At 41.6% G+C, this 25,000-nt stretch overlaps 1 protein-coding gene across 1 annotated transcript in view; it reads left to right on the top strand.

Moving 5' to 3' along the window:
- Positions 1-1,385: 1,385 nt before the first annotated feature.
- The window catches only part of fgd1 (FYVE, RhoGEF and PH domain containing 1), a 64,040-nt gene continuing 40,425 nt past the window's right edge, over positions 1,386-25,000 (top strand). The window contains exon 1 of the mRNA XM_060880881.1: positions 1,386-2,057. Within this exon, the coding sequence (XP_060736864.1) occupies positions 1,904-2,057 (154 nt within the window). The 5' untranslated portion in view covers positions 1,386-1,903. The remainder of the gene's footprint in view (positions 2,058-25,000) is intronic.

Genomic DNA, 25,000 nt, shown 5'->3' on the forward strand with positions numbered 1-25,000 from the left:
GTGCATTAATAGCTACTTTATCACATAGATTATTTTCATATCTATCATATAAATGCGGTATTATGAAGATTTTGAACGTGTGTATTGATAGACATCAAGACTCTCCCTTTACCGATTCGATTCTTTCCAACAAACAGTATGAGTGAATCACTCGGTACGATTCGTTTGATTCGTTTGATTCACCACCATTGAACGAGCAGTGGCAGCCTACAGAAACCCAGGATCACTTAGCCAGCTTTAAAATAAGAAAATAAATGAGTTGTATTTATTTTGTAATCTTGATCAATAAGCGAACACGTGCAACTTACGCACTTAGAACTATTTAGACGATTCACTAATAGTGCTAGCAAATCGATTCGTCTGATCGATTCAATCAAAAAGAATCATTCAGTGAGTCCCAAACTGCATGTTCCTATACTGAGTAATGTAAGAAAATAAGTGTTTTAATGTACTGTTTAATATTATTCTGTTCTTTTTTTTACTGATTCTTTTAAATAAACTGCCTGTTCTATTACAATGATATATATATATATATATATATATATATATATATATATATATATATATATATATATACACCAATATTTGCCTATATATTACGCTATATACGCTATATACTTCACTAAATCGACTTGTCATTTTAATCATAATCAACATATCAGTAAAAGAAACTAACAATTAAAAGTAATCAAGAACATCCCAGAAGTTTCATTCAGCCTTATCTTATTCATAAACCGATTCTATTAAACGAGTCGATCAAAAAGAACCGATTCGATTTTGAATCGCACATCACTTCGCAGTACAGCGCACAGGAGGGAGCGGGGGGGGGTCCAGAAAGAAGGAGCTGGGAACTCAGAGGGCACTTTGGAGTCGAGATTTGACTGAATACGAGCCGGAAAATCCCAAGGACATGAAAATGAAAAGAAAAAATAAACGCGCATGGATTTTAATTCGCAACTCATGAGTTTGCCGCAATAAAAGCGCGTATTGGAGACGCTTATCATACGGATTGGAGAGGTTTAGAGGTTTGAATTCGGGGCAGCTGAGTGTGCACATTTCCCGGAGAGGAAAGAGACAGCAGACCGGATTATATGCTGTGTTTGGGGACGTTATTAACGGCTACGCGCGCCGGAGAGCGCGGCCAACGTCTCCATGAAAGTCCGCGTAAACGGAGGCAACTTTTGACATGGCTATTGTTCTGTTTCTGGCACTTTGTAGTCGTTGATATATTACTCCAGGCCTGCATTTTGAACAAAGACGTGGCAGGAAGATGGATTAAGAAACTTTTTTCTTTTTCTTTTTTTTTTTATTGTTTGCGGTTTTGGTTCCACGTCTTTTTTTTTTTTTTTTTTTTTTTCTTTAGTAGTTTTTTCTTCACGATGGCAACAAAAAGGAGTCTTGTAGTCTGGTGTTACAGTAAGACAAGATCAAACTCAGAGTGTATCGACTCTTACTGAACAAAAAAAAAAAAAAACAATAACAAAAAAGCTCATGCACTTTATTTCGTGGTGTTTGTTTAAAAATACAAATCCTAAAAATAAATAAACAGGCAGCATCGAGAACGCGATCAATGGCGATGTGGGAACCGCTTGAGTAAAGCGCAGGGTTTGAACCGCTCTCTTTGATGGAGTTTTACGCTGTCCACAATGCCTTGGATGGGATTTTTACTCCGCAGCTGGATGGCACACCGGCGGATCGCTACCGTTTGACCGGGACACCGTTCAGCTTCCAGATCGCGACCGAGCGACCGGGACGATCCGGTCTGGACGCGAAGCTTGGAGGGGCATCTGGAGGCAGAAACGCACCGCTCTGAGGACTGTGATTCTTTTTTTGTTTGTGTGTGTGTGTGTGTGTAAGTGTTAAACCTCGTGTCCCTGCCCTGCAAACGTAATTGCAGACAGGCATGCAGCTGAACCGGCCCAGGAGCGCGCTGATCGGCTTCAGCCCGCCGCCGCCGCCGCCGCCGCCGCCATCCGACCCGTCCTCCTTCTCCAGCCAGTTCAAGACGATGCGCTTTTCCTACCACCTCAGCCCGCAGCCCGGATCCCGCAGAACCGGTGAGTGCCTTGATGCTCTGATTCGAGTGTTATTGCATTCACAAGCACGAGCTCGTTTAATTTGACTCACGCGCTATGTGCGTTCTGTGCAACACCTTGGAGGGTAAAATGTCAATGAATCCACTGTACAATGTGCACCCGACGATGCGTATTTAGGCATTCAGGGCACTGAGAGCTTGTCTCAAGGACACACGCTGTGTGGACACTTTTAGTGCTACTCTAGACACACTGTTTTTCACCCCAGCTATGACTCACCTGCATGTACACGCAGTTTGTTGCACACTGTTCAGTGGTTAATTGTACAGACCGTTACATTACATTTTTACATGATTTTACACAGAATCTTTAGAGGTTCCTTCTGATCTGCAAAGCAGAAGAGTGCTCAGGATGCAAGACGCACTTACTTGCATTATGCAGCACGCGCAAAGCCACTGCACGTGTATTCAAATGTGCCGTGTATTTCTGCGGATTTTGTGCGCATGTCCTAGTGGAGGTCTTTTTAAAATAAAAAAAAAGCTGAATAATACATGCAAAGCCAATAGCTGTTAATGCAAACGGTTTATGGTTTAGTCCATGGACAACACAGAGCTACCTTAAGTGACACTGATGCGGTTTTTGGATAGAATCACAGAGAACCCAGAAGAGGCAGCACGGTTATGATGGCATTCACGTGGCTCCCTGCCTATGCACGAGGGTGAGGAAAAAAACATGAGACTTTATATATGCACACACAGCTGGTGCCGCATTTCCATGTTTGTGCTTGTGAGCGTGTGTCACTTTGGGCTGTTTGCTCGAGCACTGCGCTGTAAAATCCAATTAAGCTCTGGGGAACTGAGCATGCGCCCGGAGCGCATCTCTCTCTCTCTCTCTCTCTCTCTGCATGTCTTTGTGTGCGTGCCGACCAGCAGATATATACATTGTGTTGTCCGTCACAGCATGATGAGTGGGTATAGGATATATGGGGACATTTCCGGCACGCAGAGCTTTTCTTTAAATTGGCCATAGAAAATTTATTGCCTATTGATTTGCGGTAATGTGTGTGAGTACGTGTGTGTGCGCGCACATGTGAGTACGTGTGTGCGCGCACAAGGACAGATGCAGAGCAGATGCAGAACGAGGCGTTATATTTTCAGCCTAAGGCGGCGCACTTAATTATATATGAATCAGAAGCGTGATTTTGTGCCTTGCAATTAGCTCATCACACCACGCTGAATCCAAATGAGTCTATTATTTTTGCTAGTATTGGAGGCATCACCTTAAAAACAACACATATCGAACATTAAATTCCCACATGAACACTCCTGAACTGTCTGTTTCACTATATTGTTATGATGTCCATTCGGTTGAGAAGAAAATGATCATTATGCTTTGTGGGATGAATGAAGGAAAAAGTATGTGCACCCTGACTCTCACACATATGTGTTTGTTTATTCAACAAATTCTTGCCACTAAACTGGAATTGTTTAGGATGGCTTTGGATGCCGTAGCAGTACAATTTCCTTTCAGAGGAACTAAGAAGCTTGAGCACTGTTCCAACATGACAATGCCCCATGTGCATGGTGTGTTAATTTCGGAGTGAAAGAACTCGACCTGCACAAGCCCTGACTCTGACTCATCCCCACTGAACACCTTTGGAATGAACTGGAACATCAACTGAACCCCAGATCTCCTCAACATCCTGACATCAGTCCGTGATCTCACTAATGCTCTTGTGGCTGAATGAACACAAACCCCCACGGCCACACTCCAAAATCTAGTGGAAAGCCTTCCCGGAATAGATATTGGAGCTCATTATAACCACAAAGGGAATACATCTGTAAAAAAAAAACACATATTTTTGTGATAGTCAAGGCTTCAGTGTACAAATCACAGCATTTACGCAGCCTAATTATTAAAACACAGCAGTTACAGGAAGTAATCGATGATCACGGTGATATGTTGTGGCCCATCATGAATCTGAGTCACTGCATGCAATAAAACATGCAATAATTATAATTTACAGTAAATCTCTCTTTTTCAGAAGACTTGGTGGAAAACTTACAGGAACAAACGTAAAGCACTGACACTGGGGATTTTTTCTGTAACATCCAAATCAACATCTCCCAAATGTACCCTCTCAACAATTACCCGTTATTTTTGTTCATGTCCCTTTATACTGTGAATGATATTGGATTTGAACGAGCAAGTTAATGTAAACCTTTAATTCGCTCCGTCGCCTGAACTACTTTCAGACTTGCGGTTCTATAAAAATAAACACCAACATATTTTGTATAACAAAACAACATTGTATATATTGAAAATTCTGATATATCACGCACATGTCATGTGGAAAGAAGTTCTCTCTCTCTCTCATTTTCTACCGCTTATCCGAACTACCTCGGGTCACGGGGAGCCTGTGCTTATCTCAGGCGTCATCGGGCATCAAGGCAGGATACACCCTGAACGGAGTGCCAACCCATCGCAGGGCACACACACACACACTCATTCACTCACACAATCACACACTACGGACAATTTTCCAGAGATGCCAATCAACCTACCATGCATGTCTTTGGACCGGGGGAGGAAACCGGAGTACCCGGAGGAAACCCCCGAGGCACAGGGAGAACATGCAAACTCCACACACACAAGGTGGAGGCGGGAATCGAACCCCCAACCCTGCAGGTGTGAGGCGAACGTGCTAACCACTAAGCCACCGTGCCTCCCTGGAAAGAAGTTGAGATTTGGATTATACCGTGAGGCTTGGGTTTGTGTTTGAGTGAGATTTAACTACTAAGAAGCTCCTTGCATGTAACAGATCTTACAGAGGACTTAACATCACTTTAGGAGGGAAGGAGAAGCTTTACAATAGTTAACAGCTTATTTTTCTTTAAAACCTTGCTGTTTTCTGTTAGGTTACTCTTTACTGTCCATTCTTATTTCTCCATCATGCTGCCTTCCTATATACACTGACCCTAATTTAATGTTTATAATGGACTAAATACACTTGGGTGGCTGGCTGTTTAAATATACAGGACATATAACCCGTGTGTGAAACACTAGTACTCATAATCCTGATGATAAGTACGACCTTTAGGGTTGTTACATTAAACGCTAGCAGTATTGCGGAGACGGCTGATTTATTCTTCTTTATGTCAGCTCGGGCAGCGTGTTTTCATCATCCGTGCTCTTTTAAACAGAGGCTTTGGGAAATTTGCTTTGCTTCGGAGACTCCCAATATAGCACAGCCTTCCCATGACCTTCCCACCCGCCACACACAGACTCCTCAGCTCAATTTGAAGTGCATACTTTTCTTTCTTTTTTTTTTTTTCCCCTCTGTGTTAGTTAGTGGGGGTGGTGGACTGGGGAGGAAATCAGGAGCAGATTTCAAACTTTAGCTGTGTAGGATAACAACAACAACAACAACAATAATAATTCTTGATGTTGGACACACATCGTAACGGAGAATAAATCCAAATCACATTGGAGGTGATTACAGTGAACCCGACCTTAAAGGTGGGGTCTCCGATTTTTGAGAAATGCTTCAGAAAACTGAGTCGGGCCGAAAAATAAACAAAAATCAAAACAAACGTGTAGCCAATGAGCAGAAAGGGGCGTGTCTTGTCAATATGGGAGGAGAGTGTTCAGTGAGCATGTGTGACATTAGCAGAAAGCGGTTTTAACATTGACATGGAGGATAAAAACAAAGAAAGAAAGCGAAGAAAGGCTTACGATAAGACAAGAAGTAGGACGTGTTAATATAGGATCAGCTTTCCAGCGCTGGAGAGAACTGAAGGAGCAGGAAGTTGGTCACATATTCACAGATTGGAGTTTCCCGAGTCAATAACTCCTGAGCTAAACACTGTTACTACACAAATAACACCTCTTTTCTATCGTAGTAATGTAGAGACGCAGCTACAACCGCGTTTTGTGTAGTAACAGTGTTTAGCTCAGGAGTTATTGACTCGGGAAACTCCAATCTGTGAATATGTGGCCAACTTTACTTAAGACGCCGAGGCGCTTTTTTCCTTCTCGATAGGTGAGTAACGTTGGTTTTGCTTTGTTACACAGAACTAATATATGCCTTTGTCCTTTACATGATTATGCTTGTGTGTCATTTTTGCTTGTTTTTGTTTATCTGCAATCGTATTGTTCTTCCCTTCAGCTATGATAAAGACACATTTCTTTCCATTAGTTGCCTGGGTTACGTATGTATGTGTGGGGCGGAGCTATCAATACAGGGGTGGGACCCGTTTGGGTTAGGGGCGTGTTTGTTTTGGTGATTTCAAATGTCAACATTGGCTTTCAAAAATCGGAGACCCCACCTTTAATTAGACGACGGCTTTAGTGGACGTTTTAGAAAAAGAGCAAGGAGCTTTTGTTTTTTACGATACATTACAGCACAGTGAAACACTTTTCTTAGCACATCCTAGCTAAAAATTTGGGGTCAGAGCACAGGGTCAGTTATGATACAGAGAAGGAGCAGAGAGGGTTAAGGGCTCAAGGTCTCAACAGTGGCAGCTTGGCAATGCTGGGGCTTGAACCCCTGAGCTTCTGATCAGTAACCCAAAGCATTTTTGGCCCAAAATGCGTTATAATCATCATCATCATCACAAAACTGCAGAAACGACTCCATTCTCCAGCATGCTTTCTGTTATGCATGGGTGAAGGAATCTTTCTGGAATGTGTCGGAGTGTGAGGGATTTTTGGTGCATCTGTTATGTTTTTGCCGAGAAAACAAAACGTCGAGTGCAGAGTGTATTGGCGCTCCACATAAACTCCCCTGATCATTGTCACATGGCGTTCGGAGTTCCTCTGCCGACCGTAATACAAGCTTATCTCCTCCCCTGATGGACATCATGAAGATCTCGCCAAGAGAAGAAAAAACCACAACACACTTGTTCAGCTGCATTCACACAGCAGCTTGCTGAGCGTTTTAACGGGCAGCTGTTATGACAGCGCGGGAACCAGATCGGGTCCTGGACGTACAGGAAGTGAGTCTGGCAGCTAGTCTCGGCTTTGCGAGGAGAATAATACTTGTGTGAATGAGTCAGACCCTCTGGAGATCTCCGGAGCGCTGTTATGCCCAGAGCTTGAGCTGCGTGTCCATATATAGGGTGGGAATCAGAGCGTCTGTCTCTGGATCCACTAGCGAGCTCGAAAACTAAATCTTAAATCGCACTATGATTGCCTCTATTGTAAATAGAGTGCACTGGGTGCCTAGTAGATGGAGAACAGTAACCGTAGGCTTTATTTTATCTCACCTTGTTTTCTGGAGAGTTTAAAAAATCATACGTTTATTAGCAAGCCCTCCAGGGAAGTGCTGCCCAGTTTGGGATTTTCTAGAAATTGCTAGCAATCCTGAAGTGATGACAAGCAAACTAGATAATTAAGTGCATTATTACAGACTAATCGAAGCGTGCGAGTTTGTGCGATCGTGTTTGTTCCTTCGACATAAAAAAAGTCGCAAGATATTAGCGAACATTTTGGCTGACGTGACCTCTACAAGATGTCCTTCGAGTATAGAAAGGTTCCTGGTTCAGAAAAGATCATCTGTCATCATTGTGCACGATAAATTATCCTCCTGATCGTCTCTCATCTGATGTGTGTAATGCTGCAGGATTCTGCAATGCTGTGAAATGTGATACGTAAAAATTGAACAAAAGGTACGACACAAGGTTGTTAAAGACATTTGTGGAAAAGGTCTTCGGAGAAACAAATCTGCATCTCGTTGCACTGTAAAACACAGTTTACCGAAAAATGAAAGATATCTTGTCAATATGTGTCCTCTGTTTGTTTTTAACTGTGTAGCTAGCTAGCAATACGTAGCTAGAGAAAATCAGTACGATGTTTGGGGAACAAAGCCAATAACTAGCTGTGATATACTTTGGAAACATGACCATTTTTTTTAGAAGGATAACAAATTGATCTAGAAAGTACCGAGCAAAAATAATGACCTTTCCAGGAACGTTTGAAACAACGGACAAAAAACCATCTTGTTGTCTTGACTTGTTCGTCGTTATGGATGCTTTATTTTGGTGTCGTCGATATTGGGACAAGAAATCGCTGCTGTTTGTGTAAGAGATATCAAGCATCCAGACTGTTTCAGAGACCTCTCTTTTCCCCCAGAACATACCTACTGCAATATAAAGGCAGCTGAAGTGTTATTAAAAAGTTGCTTACTGCAGCTTTAATTCCTGCTGCCATGGAGGAAACCTTGTTGACCTGGTACAAGTAGCTTGATCTTTGCCTTTAATTCAGCAGACATATCCTTTAAGAAGTTTATTTACACCCCGTAGTCATATAAAAGCCATCTGGCCTAGAGATTGGATTACACGGACGAGTCTTTTTTCTTTTCTGCGTGTGCAAAAGGAAGTTTATAGGTCAGCAGTGAGCCACTGAGGGACGGCGACCCTCCTGGAGCTTTAATGTCAAAGATAAATCTGTCCATTGTCCTTTTTATTTTTGTTCTTATTATACTTTGAATAAAGTTAAAAGGAACTCGGATGAAAGAGGCTCATATTGGGTCTTACACAGAAACTCGTGCGTAGAAACCGAGTGTGTCGTGCGTGAGATTGCAGTTCCTATATAAATGGATTCAGGTGAGAAAACAACAGTGTTTCCTGCTCAGCAGTTTAATATCGGGCAAAAACACTGTTTAAAAAAAAACATGAGAGGAAAAAGCCACATTTCATTACATGTCCATTTTCGCGTGTTGATTTAGCAAATTCGCCTAGCGTCCGAACACGGTTCATGCTTCATTACTGTAAAGTAATATCCTTTTTTTTCCACCACACCTCAAATAAACCAACCAGCAGGGAGGTTCACGTGTACCGGTGAGACTTAATTGTACTGTTTCTGATGTAAATTGTACAAATTTATGCTTATTACCGCTCCACAGCTTCTTTTTATTTTGATAAGAGCGAGCTGTGAGGCTTAAATAACATGGCTTGGCAAGCTTTTAAAGTCTCTGAAGTGTGTGCCGTTAAAAAAAAATGCCGTTGTATATATTAGAGGTGTAACACAGCGTCAATCTGTATCTGTAATCTCTCTTTACTCTAGGCGGTGTTTTTCCTGCTCACTTTCAGTGATCCTGTGCCCACTGTAGCCTCGCATTCCTGTCCTTCTCATAGGATCACATCCCCTCAAGGTTTGTGTGACTTGAGATGCTTTTTTGCTCACCGCGGATGTCAAGAGTGAATATTTTAGAGTTTCTGTAGCCTTGCTATTAGCACAAAGAAGTTTGGTCGTCCTTCCTCTCCATCAACAAGGCGTTTCGACCACCTGAATTTCTGTTCACTGGATATTTTTTTTACATATTTAAACGTTCCGGATCGGGGGTACTGTGGCTTAGTGGTTAGCATGTTCGCCTCACACCTCCAGGGTTGGGGGTTCGATTCCCGCCTCCACCTTGTGTGTGTGGAGTTTGCATGTTCTCCCTGTGCCTCAGGGGTTTCCTCCGGGTACTCCGGTTTCCTCCCCCGGTCCAAAGACGTGCATGGTAGGTTGATTGGCATCTCTGGAAAATTGTGGAAAATAGTGTGTGATTGCGTGAGTGAATGAGTGTGTGTGTGTGCCCTGTGATGGGTTGGCACTCCGTCCAGGGTGTATCCTGCCTTGATGCCTGATGACGCCTGAGATAGGCACAGGCTCCCCGTGACCCGAGGTGACTCCATAAGCGGTAGAAAATGAGTGAGTGAATGAACATACCGGATCAAACGAAGACAGTACAATTTATACTCTTCATAATAGAACAAATATTATAAAAATGCATTGTCACACGGTATAATGACGCTAAGATAGGCGAATAAGCGTGCTACATTGCCAGTGTGCTACATTGCCAGCGTTTTCATTCATGTGACCTGTTACAGCCTAATCACAGCAGAAAGGTGTGATGTATAAGGGCCTGGGAAAGAGAATGGTTCTTCTGTCCTTTCCTTACAATGAGAAATCAGCTAATTACATCCTCGGAGACCTCCAGCTCCAGACAGTATGTGACCCAGCTGAGACTAAGAGTTGAAATGCAGCTGCAGGGCACTTTTCCTCACTCCTGAGCAGCTGCTTTAAGCGGAGGGGGATGGTGTGTTCAGAGTTAATGGCTATCAGATAGAATTGACAGCAGCTTCACTCACGCTCGCTCTCACACTCGCTCTCACAATCACACTCACACCAGCTGCTGGTATAAATAGCAGCCCAACCTGGCAGACCGAGCTGGGGCACGGTGAACAGCATGGAGAAATAAAGAACCTGGCACTGATGTCGCAAAGAATGCTGTAGAATCTCCATTTAAGCTAGAACCAAAAAGATCCTTCTGCAGTAGTTGGATTTATGTTCAATCTATCGTGGACCAAGAGTTGTGTCTCTTGTGCATTGTTCTCATTCATTTTTATTTGAATCTATTTTGGAACCATTGACTCCCTATGAATGCTGCTCAATAATGGAGCCAGTAGGTTCCTTATGTCTTGACATCACAATAGAACCAGTGATTCAATTGTATACTGAATATATTTTAGAACAGTGAGGCCTTTGTAAAATATATAGTGTAGTAGAGAGATTCTGTTTGAGTAAGAGAACCAGAGAGGTCTGAATCTGTAGTGGAACCAGAGAGTTCCTTGTTGTGATGGAATTGAACAGTTCACTAGTGCCCGTTTTCCACCAAAAAGAACCGGGTGCTGGTTCAGAGCTAGCGCTGGTGCTGGTTCAAAGTTGGTTCCACTGGCGAACCGTCTAAGAACCGGTTTGCCTTTCCACCGGCTAGAGAGCCGTCACAGAGCCGAGTCTGACGTCACTGTATACGTGTCACGTGTCCCAGCAACGTTAGCGCAGGAGCAGCGGCAAACACAAACACATCAACAATGGCGGATGTTGCTTTACTGTTAATGCTCATGGCTTTGTGAACCTACATTGACATTCAAACGTGTACGTGCAGCTCCATGTAATCTGTATAAACGGAGGTTGTTATCGAGAAAGTACATAACGTTATTTTATCATTAACATAGAAAAATGTTAGCCTTAGCATGTAGCTACCTACTATCATGTGTGCTGATAAGTAAAAGTGTATTAGACATTAGTATACTTAAGGTACATTATCAAAAGCGCTAACGGTAGCCCCGCCCACAGCCCCGCCCACAGCCCCTGACACAAGCGGTTCTTAAGTCTAGACCAGCAACGTTTTGGTGCTACTTAAGAACCACTTTTCCTGGTTCAGAGCCGGTGCTTTGGCTGTCGAAAAAGAAAGAACTGGTTCTAAATTAGGCTCCGAACCTGCACTCAAACTGCCTCGGTGGAAAAGGGGCATCTGGTCTCATGCCAAGATAGAACCATACCAAGATAGAGTCCTTTCTTTTACAAATCAATAACATGATTAGATGTTTAATTCTATTCTGATTGGTGATTTGGTGTTTATTCTGAATCTACAATTGAACTTGAGATCATTCTGCTATGAATTTTATATTTGTGGAACCAAGGAGTTTAATTTTGTTCTGAGTCACTGGTGGCACCTGACGTGAGTGTTCAAGCTGACGTTTTAAGGTGTAGGAAACAAGCTTTTTACAGGCGCATCTGAATAAAAATGATGAAATCTGCTTCTCCTCCATGTCGCATCTCGTTATGCTGTAAACTCTTGCAGTTTAAACACTCACTGATATGAATTATATCTTGCATCACCTCTCTGTTTTTGCTAGCTAACTGTGTAGCTAGCTAGCTATAAAGAGAGTAAAGCAGTACAATATTTGGGTAAAGGTTGCACTTTTAGCTAGTTTGGAGTATTTATTTATTTTTTTATGAAGAAGACCAAATTACACTAGAATGCACCAAGGAAAAATATTGACTTTGGTGGAACCAAGGAGTTCATTTTGTTTAGAATCTTTGCTGGAACCCATGATTTGTTTTTTTATTGATTTGTTTAGAATCTGTGGTGGATTTTGTATTTATTCAGAATGTGTAGTACAACGGGGGGCACGGTGGCTTAGTGGTTAGCACATTCGCCTCACACCTCCAGGGTCGGGTTTCGATTCCCGCCTCCGCCTTGTGTGTGTGGAGTTTGCATGTTCTCCCCGTGCCTTGGGGGTTTCCTCCGGGTACTCCGGTTTCCTCCCCCGGTCCAAAGACATGCATGGTAGGTTGATTGGCATCTCTGGAAAATTGTGTGATTGTGTGAGTGAATGAGAGTGTGTGTGTGTGCCCTGCGATGGGTTGGCACTCCGTCCAGGGTGTATCCTGCCTTGATGCCCGATGACGCCTGAGATAGGCACAGGCTCCCCGTGACCCGAGGTAGTTCGGATAAGCGGTAGAAGATGAGTGAATGAGAGTGAGTGTAGTACAACCTGAATCTTGAATAAAATAAATTCTGAATTCATGGTGGAACCATTGATCTTAACTTTATGGTGGAACCGAAGAGTCCTTTCTAATCTGAATCTACAGTCTAACAGAACCAAAGATTATATTTCCCTATTATAAATCTATGCATGGATCTGATTCGGAGTCTATGGTAGAAGCACAGAATTAAATGTTTATACTCAGTGGTGAAAGCAAACATTTTGATTGCGTTTCAGATTTTATTATCTCTAGGTTTTAAAGCGTAATCGCTTGTTAATCAGTAGAACCCTCGTGTGTATGTGTGTTTGCGCCTTTAACGAGAAGGACTTAATCGTAGAGGCGCATCATTAAAGCACATAATTGGACCTAAAGGGGTTTGTTTGCTCCTTTAGAAAGAAAAAATGTTCCGTAGCCAATCCCTCAGCTGCAGAGTGAGTGTTCGTTTGCAGTAATAAAAAGCTCTGGACTATAATAGCGATGGTTTATTTTGTTAAGGAATACCTAGTTACAAGGATTTTCGCTTTTTTTTTTTTTTTTTTTTAATGCGACGATGCTTTCTCAAAACGATTCACACCCAAAAAAATTAATTGCATCCTTGAGCAAGACACTTAACCCCTCAGTGCAGCTTACACAGTAACCTCATTCTGCCCATCCCCCAAAAAGCCCTCAGGTTGTTCTTTAGAGACTATCCCAATACACACTCCTAGTTAAAAAACATATAATGCCGAACGTGTGTGTGTGTGTGTGTGTGTGTGTGTGTGTGTGTGATGGTATCTCTTTCAGCCTGCTAGCCTGGAGAGCGAGTGATTAATCACCATAGCCCATGAGATCTTTAGCAGGTACTGTGTGAGAGTGCTTCATCTGTGAACATGGTGACAGTACGTGAGGAAAAAAAAGTGTGATGAGTGTTCTGACAGGATCAGGATCTTCCCTTTCTCCGTCAGCTCGCTCTGCCTGTCTTCCTCTCGCATACATTTGTATTAACAATTGCCTGAAGTGAAGGTGAAAGAACAAACACAAACATAACATTGTGTGTGTGTGTGTGTGGGTCACGGGGAGCCTGTGCTTATCTCAGGCGTCATCGGGCATCAAGGCAGGATACACCCTGGACGGAGTGCCAACCCATCGCAGGGCACACACACACACTCTCATTCACTCACGCAATCACACACTACGGACAATTTTCCAGAGATGCCAATCAACCTACCATGCATGTCTTTGGACCAGGGGAGGAAACCGGAGTACCCGGAGGAAACCCCTGAGGCACGGGGAGAACATGCAAACTCCACACACACAAGGCGGAGGCGGGAATCGAACCCCCGACCCTGCAGGTGTGAGGCGAACGTGCTAACCACTAAGCCACCGTGCCCCCCAGAAAAGAGTTTCAAATAAATAGAAATAAACTATTACATTCGTTATCTAGCTTACTGGTCTTTGTTTCAGTGTCCTAAATGTTTTTGTTATTTGTAAACTTTAGAGTTAATTTCACACACAATGAAAAGAAATAGCAGTGAATATAAAACGTAATTTTTACTTTTATTATAAAAATAAATAAATAAATAAATAAATAAGGAGATCTATCTAGAAACTGTATCTTGTTCCAATGTTACAAGCTAGCAAGGAACATTGGCTAAATAGCTATTACATTAGCTAGCTAGCTATTTTGCTTAAGCTATGAAACGGTTGCTAGCGTCAATGAAACTAGATGAACAATGAGCTAATATGCTAGTTAAATGTATGAATAGAGTCTGTTGTGAATGAATTTGTTTACCTTGTGTAAATTTTTGTTCTTATCAGTGTTTACGTTTGTAGCGTGGCAGGAATTTACGACATTATGGAAGCATCGCTCTTTTATGGATGAACGAACAATGTTGTTGACCTTCATGCAAACAATGATGAATACTTAATGTGAGATCAGACCGTCAGATCATTGAACTTGTCCCAAAACACCCTGACTACTGATTTGTGTGTAAAAGTTTGTGCCCTTCATGCAGGTGTCATCTCTCATTAGGAAGCGCAAAAAAATTTAAAGAGTACTGTTTTCCATATTCAGTCTTTGTATCGTGCGAACATAAATCGTGCGAACACAAGCAGAAACACGACCGTCCATCTCACACACACGCATGCACACACGCACACACACACACACACACACACACAGCTAATTTATCCTCTGTCATTTTCGTGAAGTGGGAGGAAACCCACACGGTCATAAGGATAAAATTTGAAGCTTGTTCCGAGTTCAGGATCAAACCAGGGGCCATGAAGTGGCAATAAAGAACCTTGTGGAGACATTTGTTTGGTCCCCATCAAAATGTTTTATTTTTAATGCAGCTTTATTTAAAAAAGTTTAATTTTGGTTACTGAGGTTAAGATTAAGGTTAGATTTGTCAGCATTAATAAGCATGTCATTGGAAGGTCCTGACAAGGATAATAAGACAGACGTGTGTGTTTGTGTGTGTGTGTGTGTGTGTGATTGGACAAGTCATTTGAGCAAGGACACGAGTCCAAATGCTGCTGGTTGCAGCAGCTGCTAAGGAGAGAGAAGGAACTGGGGACAGAAATGGGGTGGAAAACCCTAAGGAGAGACGAGAGATGAAAAATGAGGGAAAGGAGAAAATAAAGAAGAGAGACAAGCATGATTAATTGCAGTGGAAAAAAGCAGAGCAGAGAAACAGAATGGGCGAGAAGTATGTCAGTGTGTCAGTGTGTGGGAATGCCAGGCTGCCATCAGGAACCACAAGCGACGTGGCAGAGATGACTGTGTGTGTGTGTGTGTGTGTGAGAGAGAGAGAAAGAGAAAGAAAGAGGAATAGCTAGATAGTGAGAAGGACACAGACTGTGTGTAAGTGTATGAAGGGAGAGAGATATTGAGGAGAAGCTGTATAAGTGTGTGGTGTGTGTGTGAGAGAGAGAGAGAGAGAGAGAGAGAAAGAAAGAGCGCAGAAGCGAATGAGTAAGTGGAAACTTTAATCACCAGAGAAGCAGCATGAGAGAGATTTAACCAGCTCATACAATTCCTCAAGTGTTTATTTCCTGTAAAAACGGGTGAGAAGGAAAGTGCCCCCTCAAATCACCTGAAATGTTTAGAATGCCTGTAAAAGTGACTCGGAAATGTGTGTGTGTGTGTGTGTGTGTGTGAGTTTAGGCTTTGCTGTTGAATAGCACAGCATGTAATACGAGAAGACAGGAAAAGCCTCGAGACACACGAAACAAGACGCTCTAATCCACCGGAGAGCTGAGACGAGAGAAGCTAACGTTCCGTCTCCTCCTACATGCTGAGTTCGGCGCTCGGTCCACGTTCAGCACTGGGCACTACTTATTGTCGGACGTCGTGTGCTTTCCTGCTGTGTGAAAGAAGGGAAAATGAGTAACTGGCGCAGTATTGTATTCAGCCTGAATTTGGATGCAGCATCATCTCCGTTACTTCCTGTGTGTCATACTAAACTCCAGGTCAGAGATCACTGAAGCAACGTTCCCTGTGTTCCTGAACACAAAGTTGTGTTTAAATCTCATTTTGCGAAGGTTACTGAGGGATTTGTTTGCTAACATGTTGCCAAACCTTATCTTCAGTCCTCGGATTTCTTAAGGATTTCGAGCGAGAACTTCGACACCGGCGTATTAGGAAAATCCAAGGTGTCTTACAGCAGGGTGGATTTTACAGTCCACTGCTAGCAAAAGATACAGCTCATATCAGTGCAGGTTTAGCCAGCGTGAACAAAACAGCTTTTGCTATGAAGACGAGTCTTATTCCTTTTGCACTGATATTCAAAAAGCTTTCCAGTCTCCATCCTTCTCTATCTCTCTGTCTCTCTGGGAGATGACTGTCGGGAGCGCAGAGGTTAAGATTAGTCTCATATCTCGGGCTCTTCAGAGGAGAGGAAAGCAAAGCCTGCTAAGACGCCGCCAAGGAAACCCTGATAAAGCACCAAGCAAAGTAAACACCACTTATTTATTTAAGCCTCGACTGCTTGCTTTGTGTTTCGAGCCCTTATAAAACTTCGAATGTCGTATGATCTCGTCGAGACTGAAAATATTTGACTCGAACTGCAAATCTAGTCGAATTTAAATATTTAAATACTTCTCTCTCAGGATTTATCCTTCATCGAAAAAAGTCAGTTTCTCAAATTGCTCAAATCTCAAATCTTTTTTTAAGAAGCAGTTTTTTTTTTTTTTTTGTGGTGTTTTTTAACTGTTGTGGAACTCCTGAGGAACTACTGACTTCGACTAGTGCGGTAGAGTTACGCATTAAATCTGATAAAAAAAAATAACATATTATGATGTTTATTATATTATTATATTATAATCACATGTTATAAGAAAGATACCGATTTCAGATGTTTGTCAGGCCGTAGCTTACTACTTAGCAAGTAGTAGAGGGCATGAGACAACACTGCATCTGTTATTTTTATTCAGAGAGAGAGAGAGACACAGAGAGAGAGAGAGAGAGAGAGAGAGAGAACATTTTCTTTGTTATACCTAAATCATAACAGATGCAATCAAATATATTCCAGTATAATAAGAAAACTATCTGACACAGGTCAGATATTTCTGTCTTTATTCCTCTGTTTGTGTGTGTGTGTGTGTGTGTGTGTGTGTGAGAGAGAGAGAGAGAGAGACAGACAGAGAGAGAGAGAGAGAATTTTCTTTGTTATACCTAAATCATAACAGATGCAATCAAATATATTCCAGTATAATAGGAAAATTATCTGACACAGGTCAGATATTTCTGTCTTTATTCCTCTGTTTGTGTGTGTGTGTGTGTGTGTGTGTGTGAGAGAGAGAGAGAGAGACAGCTGAAGGAAGAAAGCGACTGAAAACTGATCCACCCATCTGGGTAGTGAGTCGATCATGAAAGCAAACAAACAGCTGAGCCTGAACATCTCTGTCCTTAAAGTGACAATCAACAGCCACCAAATCAGAGCTACAGCCGTCCTTTAGACCCCGATCGAACCCCCAAACACTAACGATAAGCATGATTGTAGTGAACGCATAAGAATTTTTTTTTTAGGAAAAATTACATGTAGGTTTCTATCTAAAAGCAGGAGGTGTCCTGGAACACTATGTTATGAAAAAGTATGTTAGGGACACTGTGTCGCTCAGCTTATTTAACACCTGCGCTTTAATTCAGAACAAGTCCTGAATTTATAGAACTGGAAGCCACAGATCTCAGCAACCAGGCCTGACTGGTCTGATCTCACTGTTTATAATCTGAGCTTTAATCTGTAACTAGACCACAGACCCGTCCCAGAGGGACACGACACAAAGCCACCCTTATGCGCTAGCAAACTGAGGCAGCTAATGGTAGTCGTTAGTAATTTACTTCCCAGGTTACAGTATCTCTCTTATCACTTGTCCGTGGTCGTGTGGCACGACCGGTAACGTGATATTGGCTCAACTAAAACTGAACTGAAGCCACAAATTCAAATGTTAAATAAACATCTCCTTACAGAAAACTTCCCTTTGTTTTCATTGTTAAATAACCTGATTTTTAATCTTTTTATTGTTCGTCTTAGATAAAATGAAGCATCTGCTATACGAAATGAAGCATCACGATGTTAACGTGAACCTTGCATCTGGATCTTCTGCCAGCACGATCAAGCAGTCTGTGGTATAACAACAGTTAATAACAGGACATATCCTCATAGGAATTATGATGAAGTGTATTTAAGAGATCATTTAATAGATAATTTAATACAGCATGATTAGATTCAGTGATTACCTCAGAGGCTTGGGAACTGATGCTACACATTGTCCACTAGTTGATGAACTGCATTGGCTTAAATTTAATCCCTTTTCTCATACACTCGAGTTAATGTCAAAATCCCGGATTGAAATTACTCTTCATTACCGACAGCAAATTTCCAGATGAACAGGATGTTCATGTGGGGAAAAAAACACAGAATGTAGGTATATTAATCTCCGCTGTCACACTTCTTGCACATCGCGTGTGGATTCGCACAAAGAGACGGCGATGAAAAGCTGTTCCTATTCAGTGACGGTCCCCATGTGCGACGTGCACGCTGCTAATTACTCTTAAGATAAGTCGCTGTGTTTGTTGAGAGCGCAATAAAAGAGGGCGGGGCCGGAGAGGGCAAAGGGTCGGCCACGTTAACCCCCATTTCACCCAGCTGTCACGGGACACAAAGCCGTGCACGCTTTTCTTGTTACAACAGAACAAATGCAACTCACAATGACTGAATAGAGGCCTGGAGCTGTAGGAAGAAAAAAAACTGCTTTGATAACGAAACAATTGCATATAACGTGTATCTGGCTTACCGCTTTGTCTGCTGGTAACACTAACACCGTGGTAAAGGCACAACTGTTGGCCTAAATGAACCTTTTAAGGAAACTAGTTTGGACTTTCAGTGGTTACAGATGTGAAACAAGCTTAAGTAATTGTCTAGCAGAATTGCTTTACTTTACTCAATTACATTTTCACGACGGGGGGAAAAAACCTCTTTTCTCTTCGCATATGTGTTCCCAATCGTGACTTTTTTCCTTTTCTTCAGCTACCGGTTACACCTCACACCTCTATGCCTATTTTAGCCTATTTTAAATAGATCCAGTATGAGGCTTATGCTTTTTATGAACACCCTGTTGTTGCTGTTATAATAAACTCCACTCTTCTGGGAAAGCTTTCCTTTAGATTTTTGGAGCGTGCCTCTGGTTGAAAACCTTCCAAGAATTTCTGCCCATTCGACTACAAGAGAAGCACGAGTTCAGGTTTGAGACTCTTAGTACATTACAGAAAATTTTGTGCTTCCAACTTTGTAGCAACAGTTTGGGGAAGAACTTTATTTATGTGGATGCGATGGTCAGGCGTTCAAATACGTTTAGCATACAGTATTTTTATACAATAAAACCAGGTCTACTGGTATAGTGTGATAGTTAACACATGATTGTGGCAAATCACTGTGGTTTGATGCCTTTTCACGGGAAACATAGCTTAAGGCTTACTTGTATTCATATTTATATGTTTAATACCCTTTTTATTCTTGTTCTGTGTTTTATTGTTATATGTCCATATGTTCATATGTTATTTCTATACTGATAGGCAGTCATTGGAGACTTCATTAAGTCTATAAATAGAACCGCAGGCTTTTTGTCGTCTTGTTTACCTGTAAGTAAATGCCCCCGGGTTCATGTCGTGTGTGTTGTTATCACTAGCGTGTGTGTATGTGTAGGAGCAGTAGGAGTGGGCTGGGTGACAGGAGGCAGATGGCCATCTCTCCAGGGAAATCACAGGGTAAATCTCTCCATTTAAAACCTTCAACCTGCGCCAAGGCTGGACAGAGCAACAGCACCACACACCCAGCAGGGGTTACTGAGAGGAAGGGGGAAGACAGTAGGGACAATACCTAGCTTTAAAGGCCTCCGGTCTGAATAGAGTCTCTGCTGCTCTGCTGGAGATTATTAAGTTCTGCCACAATAAACACAATAAGGCTGCGTAATGTTCAAACACGCTTCACACTACGATCAGATTCATCAGGATCACACGAGCGACCTGAGCTTACTGAATTGGAAGCTAAAGATTTGAAAGCCTCGTTTTTTTTTCCAAGTCCCACATTTTTGTGATGGAGGGATCGATACCAAGACCATACCTGAGTTATGTATCTGTCGCTCTACTCACTTTTGTCTAGTTTATTATAAGTGAATCAGTATCTAAATACATTTTTTACCGTCTTTAATCTTTAAAGCTAATTGAAATATAATTAATATAAGCCTAATAAATAATATTGATTAAAGGTGCCCTGCCACACGTATTTCATTACTTTTGTGGTAATGTCTGAAGTTTACCATGGACTCTGTAACTTTTTTTGTGGAAATAATGCCTCGGTTACCTTGTTTCAATCCATTCTAGTGTGGTATAGAAAGCCTGCAGGAAGACTCAGCTCGATTTCGCCAGTTCTCATGAATATTCAAATGAGCTATGCTGCTTGGCTCCGATTGGCTAACCGCTAGGATATGAGCGCATGACTATTCATTCACTCATCGCAATAAGTAGCCTAGGCTAGAGGAAATTTGTTTACAATCACCTTGAATTGCGGCAGAACGGCTTCTTCACAAGCTCGTTGACGTTCAGCCATCCTTGCTGTATAGGAAACTCACTGAGCTACACGAATTCTGGGGGCGCGGTCTCAAGTGGGAGAGCTCATGAATAGTAATGAGCTCAGTCACTCTGACGTCAGACTGACCAGCTTTTCCAACTGACCTGATTTCTCCCCTTATTTCTTTTAAGTGGCTAGAACTGACCGGGGAGGTAACAGTTCGTTTTCACATTCACGACACAACACAAACACATATGGACTTAACACATATCAAAAAATACAAGTAAAAACGGTTTTGTGTGGAAGGGTACCTTTAAAGAAACATCAGTTGTTTTACAGTATTGTTTTTTAGTCCAAAGGGCCATCAAAATGGGTTGATTAAAGTTAAAAAATACTCAGTTATTGAGCACCTCGCAACTTTTTCCTGTTTGTTTGTGTTACATTGAATTATTGATGTTACTCATTATAAGTCTAAGTAGCATCAATAGTCCTTAATTACTGGAAGCTGATCCAGCATTCATTTGTCTTCATACTTTTGAATGTCTCCTGTGATGCAGGATCTCCTGTAATTTAATTACAAATGACTTTTAGTCTGTGTGCTGTGAGTTAAACAGCATACCACTCTAACCCCAACTGATCCTCGGGGTCGTTTCACAAAGCCAAGCTGATGTGAGTTTCTGATGGCAGACAATTAGTTGAAGCCAATTACCAAAGTAGTTTTACTGTCTACACAGCATTATCTCTGCAGCATTGAGAGATAAAAGCCATCTCTCATCTTCAGTAATGCCTATGAAGCCTCTTAAACATACTCTTTAAACACTAATAAATGGATGCTGATGTGATAGAAATGGTTCACCTCCTTGCTTCTTTTTTTTTCTCCAAACAAAACAGTACTGTTCTGTCAAACCTCAGCAGTTAGTACATGTTAGATCCAAGCCTGAATCTCTACACGTGGGAACACGTCTACTTTACACAAGATTGGTTTAATGGTCACTAAGGCATACTGGGAAATCTGTTACAGCATGCAGAAGCTATTCTGTAAAACATATTGATGAATCCATTTTTCTTCTAGGGGTTTACTCTCCCACCAGTAGGCATTAGGCCTCTTCAAATAAATAAATAAGTAAATAAGTAAGTAAGTAAATAAATAAATAAATAAATGAGAAGCAGTGAAGCTTGAGACACTGTTTAAATATATGGACGCCAACTATAAACTAGCTATAGACGGTTGAGGATGCAGCTAGCTAGAAGTGATTAGTTCTTTCAAATGTAGGTACCAGTCGGTGTGAACTAGCTATCGAGTGCCGTTAACTATTTCCACTAGCGGAGCAATAAATCCGTCTCACATTTAAAGTCACTTTTGCTTGCTTTTTGCTCAACATTTGTTTGGTATCTGAACGGAAATGCATTTTTTTTATTGTTTGTTCAGTAAATCAGTCCAACATTTAAAGACAAGTCACTTTTGCTTGCTTTTGCTCGACATTTGTTTGGTATCTGAACGGAAATGCATTTTTTATATTGTTTGTTCAGTAAATCTGTCCCACGTTTAAAGACAAGTCACTTTTGCTTGCTTTTGCTCAACATTTGTTTGGCATCTGAACGGAAATGCATTTTTTTAATTGTTTGTTCAGTAAATCCGTCCAACATTTAAAGACAAGTCACTTTTGCTTGCTTTTGCTCGACATTTGTTTGGTATCTGAACGGAAATGCATTTTTTTTATTGTTTGTTCAGTAAATCCGTCCAACATTTAAAGACAAGTCACTTTTGCTTGCTTTTTGCTCAACATTTGTTTGGTATCTGAACGGAAATGCATTTTTTTTATTGTTTGTTCAGTAAATCAGTCCAACATTTAAAGACAAGTCACTTTTGCTTGCTTTTGCTCGACATTTGTTTGGTATCTGAACGGAAATGCATTTTTTATATTGTTTGTTCAGTAAATCTGTCCCACGTTTAAAGACAAGTCACTTTTGCTTGCTTTTGCTCAACATTTGTTTGGCATCTGAACGGAAATGCATTTTTTTAATTGTTTGTTCAGTAAATCCGTCCAACATTTAAAGACAAGTCACTTTTGCTTGCTTTTGCTCGACATTTGTTTGGTATCTGAACGGAAATGCATTTTTTTTATTGTTTGTTCAGTAAATCCGTCCAACATTTAAAGACAAGTCACTTTTGCTTGCTTTTGCTCGACATTTGTTTGGTATCTGAACGGAAATGCATTTTTTTATTGTTTGTTCAGTAAATCCGTCCCACATTTAAACACAAGTCACTTTTGCTCAACATTTGTTTGGTATCTGACTGGAAATGTATGTTTTTTTTTTTTTTATTGTTTGTTCAGTAAATCCATCCCACATTTAAACACAAATCACTTTTGCTTGCTTTTGCTCAACATTTGTTTAATATCTGACCGGAAAGGCATTTTTTTATTGTTTGTTCAGTAAATCCGTCCCACATTTAAACACAAGTCACTTTTGCTCAACATTTGTTTGGTATCTGACTGGAAATGTATGTTTTTTTTATTGTTTGTTCAGTAAATCCGTCCCACAAAAGTCACTTTTGCTTGCTTTTGCTCGACATTTGTTTTTGTATCTGATCGGAAATGCATTTCTTTTTATTGTTTGTTCAGTAAATCTGTCCCACATTTAAACACAAGTCACTTTTGCTCAACATTTGTTTGGTATCTGATCGGAAATGCATTTTTTTTATTGTTTGTTCAGTAAATCCGTCCCACATTTAAACACAAGTCACTTTTGCTCAACATTTGTTTGGTATCTGACTGGAAATGCATGTTTTTTATTGTTTGTTCAGTAAATCCGTCCCACAAAAGTCACTTTTGCTTGCTTTTGCTCGACATTTGTTTTTGTATCTGATCGGAAATGCATTTCTTTTTATTGTTTGTTCAGTAAATCTGTCCCACATTTAAACACAAGTCACTTTTGCTCAACATTTGTTTGGTATCTGATCGGAAATGCATTTTTTTTATTGTTTGTTCAGTAAATCCGTCCCACATTTAAACACAAGTCACTTTTGCTCAACATTTGTTTGGTATCTGACCGGAAATGCATGTTTTTTATTGTTTGTTCAGCCCTGCATGACTTATTTAGAACCTGCAGGTGTTCAGTCAGCACAGAGAGTTATGTTAACACTGCACACACACATTCCTCTCTGCAGGTGTTTATTAAACACTATAATTTAGTTGCTGACGCTGAACGTGTTAACTACCGACCCTTCAGTCACAACTAGAACCTCTAAGTACGTTGCTAAGGCAACAGAGGGACGGTTAGTGGGCGTGGCCGGTGCTCGGTGTTTAAAAAAAAACCCAACAGAAGCCAACGTATATTATTATAATAATGGGCGTGGCCATGTATGTGTGTATGCATGAGTGGGCGGGGCTAACGTGGCTGTGCTTTCCCCTGGCGTGGAGACGCTGCTGCTGTCTGCGTTAATGTGGCAGCCGGGAAGGGGCGGGGAGACCGAACAGCATTTTATTTCGTTTTTTCCTTATTTTTTTCCAAATGTCATCGCTGTAAAAACATTTTATATCTCACGCATTTGGCTGTAATTCGACCATGAGAACGAGAAGCGGACCGTATGGTATGATTTCGCGCGCGTGCAGATGGACGGATGCACCGATTAAACCCTTTTCACTGCGCTCGCGCATCTCACCTCTTTTGCTCTAATTTGTCATTGCGTTTTTTTTTTGTTTTTTGTTTTTGTTCCCTCGTCGTTTAAGCGTGTGTGGGGAAGTCAGGTCTCCCCCCGTGCTGTATTTTAATGACCGGTTTCGTGCTTTGCTGCGCGATGTACATGGAGAAAACCAGTGTGCTCCGGGGTAAGAGCTGTGATGCATCTTGTGTTCTTGTGCATGTCGATCTTCACCATCATGATCGCATTTGTGATGAGCTCATGTTCCACCTGCAGCGGCTATGAGGATGTGAATGCATGCGAGCGAAGGTTTGCACACATGCTATGAAAAGAAAAAAAAAAGGAAGCGACTTCTCCATTGCAGCATCTGCAGTCAGTAAATACCTTATGATCTCAGCCTGGGTCACGTTTTTATGTTGCACGTCATAAATTTGATCAATTTGCCTCGCGCAGCATTGTTGTCTTTGATTGACAGCTTTTCTTTTCTTTTCTTTTTTTTTTTTTTTTACTGTTATACTACATGCAGTGTTGAGTCGTATTTCTGGTGCACATTGAGGAAGGATGCATTCAGGGATGCAGGAGATGCATGCAGTGTGTGTGAGAGTGTGTGTGTGTGTGTGTGTGTGAGAGAGAGAGAGGGATGCTGATTCTCTCAGAAAAGCACCACTGCTATGGCCGAGCCTGCAGACCTGCATGCATTTACAGGTTCATCCATGTTGCAGGTGCTCTGTCTTTGCCACATGTGTCTTGCGTGACAGTTTCACCTGCAGAACTGTCTACAGATGCATGCACATGCTGCAGTATCCTGAATTTGCAATGTCCCTCATGCCCTATTTCATATGCATCTATAAATGCCCTGCTATGATGGGATACGGACACGATGCCCACGCTCCCTCTGTCGTGCCATGTTGTGGTGGGCGTTGCTGGTGTTTCTGTTTCCCGCTCAGCTATTC

This window comes from Tachysurus vachellii, chromosome 11 (genome assembly GCF_030014155.1).
Source record: "Tachysurus vachellii isolate PV-2020 chromosome 11, HZAU_Pvac_v1, whole genome shotgun sequence".
Taxonomy (NCBI): Eukaryota; Metazoa; Chordata; class Actinopteri; order Siluriformes; family Bagridae; genus Tachysurus; species Tachysurus vachellii.